The sequence below is a fragment of the Anopheles moucheti genome, chromosome 2, assembly GCF_943734755.1.
Source record: "Anopheles moucheti chromosome 2, idAnoMoucSN_F20_07, whole genome shotgun sequence".
Classification (NCBI taxonomy): Eukaryota; Metazoa; Arthropoda; class Insecta; order Diptera; family Culicidae; genus Anopheles; species Anopheles moucheti.
In genome coordinates, this window is record NC_069140.1 from 57,160,302 (window position 1) to 57,163,068 (window position 2,767).

At 43.5% G+C, this 2,767-nt stretch overlaps 1 protein-coding gene across 1 annotated transcript; it reads left to right on the plus strand.

Moving 5' to 3' along the window:
- Positions 1 to 395: 395 nt before the first annotated feature.
- LOC128299828 (helicostatins) lies at positions 396 to 2,500 on the plus strand. Its single transcript, XM_053035940.1, has 3 exons — positions 396 to 723; positions 803 to 969; positions 1,042 to 2,500. Exons 1-3 carry the CDS (start codon positions 398 to 400, stop codon positions 1,173 to 1,175), a joined length of 627 nt encoding a protein of 208 aa, XP_052891900.1. The 5' UTR covers positions 396 to 397; the 3' UTR covers positions 1,176 to 2,500.
- The last annotated feature ends 267 nt before the right edge of the window (positions 2,501 to 2,767 follow it).

Genomic DNA, 2,767 nt, shown 5'->3' on the forward strand with positions numbered 1-2,767 from the left:
GCCATAAATGGCAGACATATGATCTAAGTAGGTCGTTACACCGAGAAGAAAGAGAGAGAAGTACCGATCTGTCGTTAAATAATAGTAAAGCTTCTTTTATCGCACTTTTCTATTTTGTTCCGAATGGTTTTGTAAGGCTTGTGGTTCTCATAAATTGCTTTTCCCGAAGAGAAAGAAAAGGATGTTCAAAAGAAGAACAAAACTTCCATTACAATTTTTCACATTTCTTGGAATTTACCATGGCCTTTGTCACTGAGGGAAACATGTAGCGGCACGTGTAAAACATTATCAATGCATTTAGTTTCTTCTTCGTTATCTCATCTTATCTCATCTAGCCGAGTGGTCAATTACGTTTCCGCTGCCGACACCACAGCACCGACTATAGTTCAGCAGTAGAATGCGTAGCTACACGTGGGTAATGGCGCTGATCGCGTACATGACGCTTTCCCTCTGTCTGTCGGTCGGTTGGTCTCTTCCGGCCAGCGCGAGTTCCAGTGGCTCGGGCGGTAACAGTAACGGGGGCAGCGATCTCGACCTGGACGACCTAGCCCGTGATCGCAAATCGGGACAGGGGGAAATCTCAACGTCCCAGTTTCAGCACATGCTAGCCGTCCGATCGCCAAAGTACAACTTCGGGCTCGGTAAACGGCGCTACATCATCGAGGACGTGCCCGGCGCAAAACGGTTACCCCATTATAACTTTGGCCTCGGAAAGCGCGGGAGGTAAGCATACATTCTGTTTGCATTGTGCACAGGAGGCTAATGTTCGTCTCTTCTGTGTCACTCTGCCGTGATGGCGCAGCCCTCTGGGAGGCAGCGACTACGAGTACGATGGGTTGATGGGCAATCAGCTCGGATGGAACGATAATGACTACACCAATCTGATCACGAAGGATGGCCAGTTCGATTACGACGCAGAAAAGGACAAAGACGCTGCGAAACGATCCGCCTCTGGTAATGGTGCTGGTGGTAAGTGGGACATTTCGTTTGACCGATCATAGCAGAGCAGTGAGCAACCGTACTTTGATTCCATGTTCACAGCCGCATATCGCTACCATTTCGGCTTGGGCAAGAGGCGCACCTACGACTTTGGTCTCGGTAAACGTTACTTCGACGCGGAAGACTTCAACAAGCGACTGCCGAACCGGTACAACTTTGGCCTCGGCAGGCGCTAATTCAGAGTTTGCACCATACACACCGACCGTGAGTCCGGATCCGGTTCCGTTTCCGTTGCGTGGCCAGTGCATCACAAAATACACTACCAACCGTGCGCGAGTGTGATTGGAAATGAATGCCCCCGCTCCCGTTAAGCTCCAGCACCCGGTGTACCAGCCAGACACGACCATGCCCCGAGTTCGGACAGTTCTTTGGCGCTCTCCAGGACCGACGCAGCGCAGTGTAAATTATATATAAAGAATAGCACATACCCACTCACAGCACACACTCTCACACATGGACTGGTCCATGTATCCCGTGGACAGTACGCTAACGTTACATGCACCTTTGGCCCGGTGCCCCAAAAGCGCCCCCAGGAATGTAACGAGTCGCTAAACTTATCGAGATAAATGTAGCACGTAGTTGCATGACCAACGAATACAGCGTTCTTCATGCAGGATGTATAACTGGCTAATGGAAAATACAAACAAACACTTCAAACAATTATTTACATTGTTTTACATCAATTTCAACACGTCAAGAGTCCAGAGAAATGGTAACATGTAAGCGATTAAATAAAAACAAGCAACAAACACGCAGTGTAAAGCATGTATAATGAATCGGAAATAATAAAGATGATAAACATGAACTACAAACTATACAACCAGACCCTTAGAAGCTGCTAACGCTTTCTTTTCGAACTATTAATTCTCTGCAACTATTAATTTTCTAACGCAAGCAGTACCAACTGCGTCCTTCACACTCTGCGCAACGATCCTTGAAATGATTGGCAGCTGGAAAGAATATTTGTACAGTATACGGAGTGTTAAGCAAGGACTGATGCAAGTTAACGAACCTTTCTAAATAAAAACACATTTCAAACGGTCCTTATCAACAACTACAACAAAAATCATACATAGAGAGGACATTCTTTTCTTACGGGATTCTTTTCTGTTCACACGACTTTATCTTCAAAAGATGATGCAAAAAAATAAACAATATCCAGAGATGCGTACGAACATGTTAAAAGTAATGGAATGGCAAACACAATAAAAAAACTCAACTGGCTCAACCAATTTAAAAAAAACCATTAAACATTGTTAACCTGCAGTGCATACATTTTTGTACTAGACTTAAGCTTCATATTCTCACTGTACTTCTTCTCATGTGCAATGTGTTGCTGCGTGTAATAAAATTAAAAGAATTAATTAAACAAACCCATCAACTCTGCTGTAAATATGCAAAACTTCTGTGGCACAAAGGGCGCAGAGTTGCAGTGCAATGAAAAACTAAACCAAATGATTACTAAAACTTCGTGCAATGGTAAATAAGCTACTACACTGATAAAGACAACCAATAAAATGCTACCATAGTGGTGCATGAACATGGCACATTGGCTTTGCTCCGTTGTGTTGAATTTAACTTCATTGTTTATTTTCACACGAAAAGTAAAGCATACCAAATAAGTGGTTCCATGAAATTGCATGTAAACAATTACATTAATTTTGTGTTCTGTTATACTGCACCTGAGAACGAACAGTGTAAAATTAAAACTAATGAGATTATGTCCGAACCGATCGTTTTGCAATGCATTCAATAAGAACTATAACTT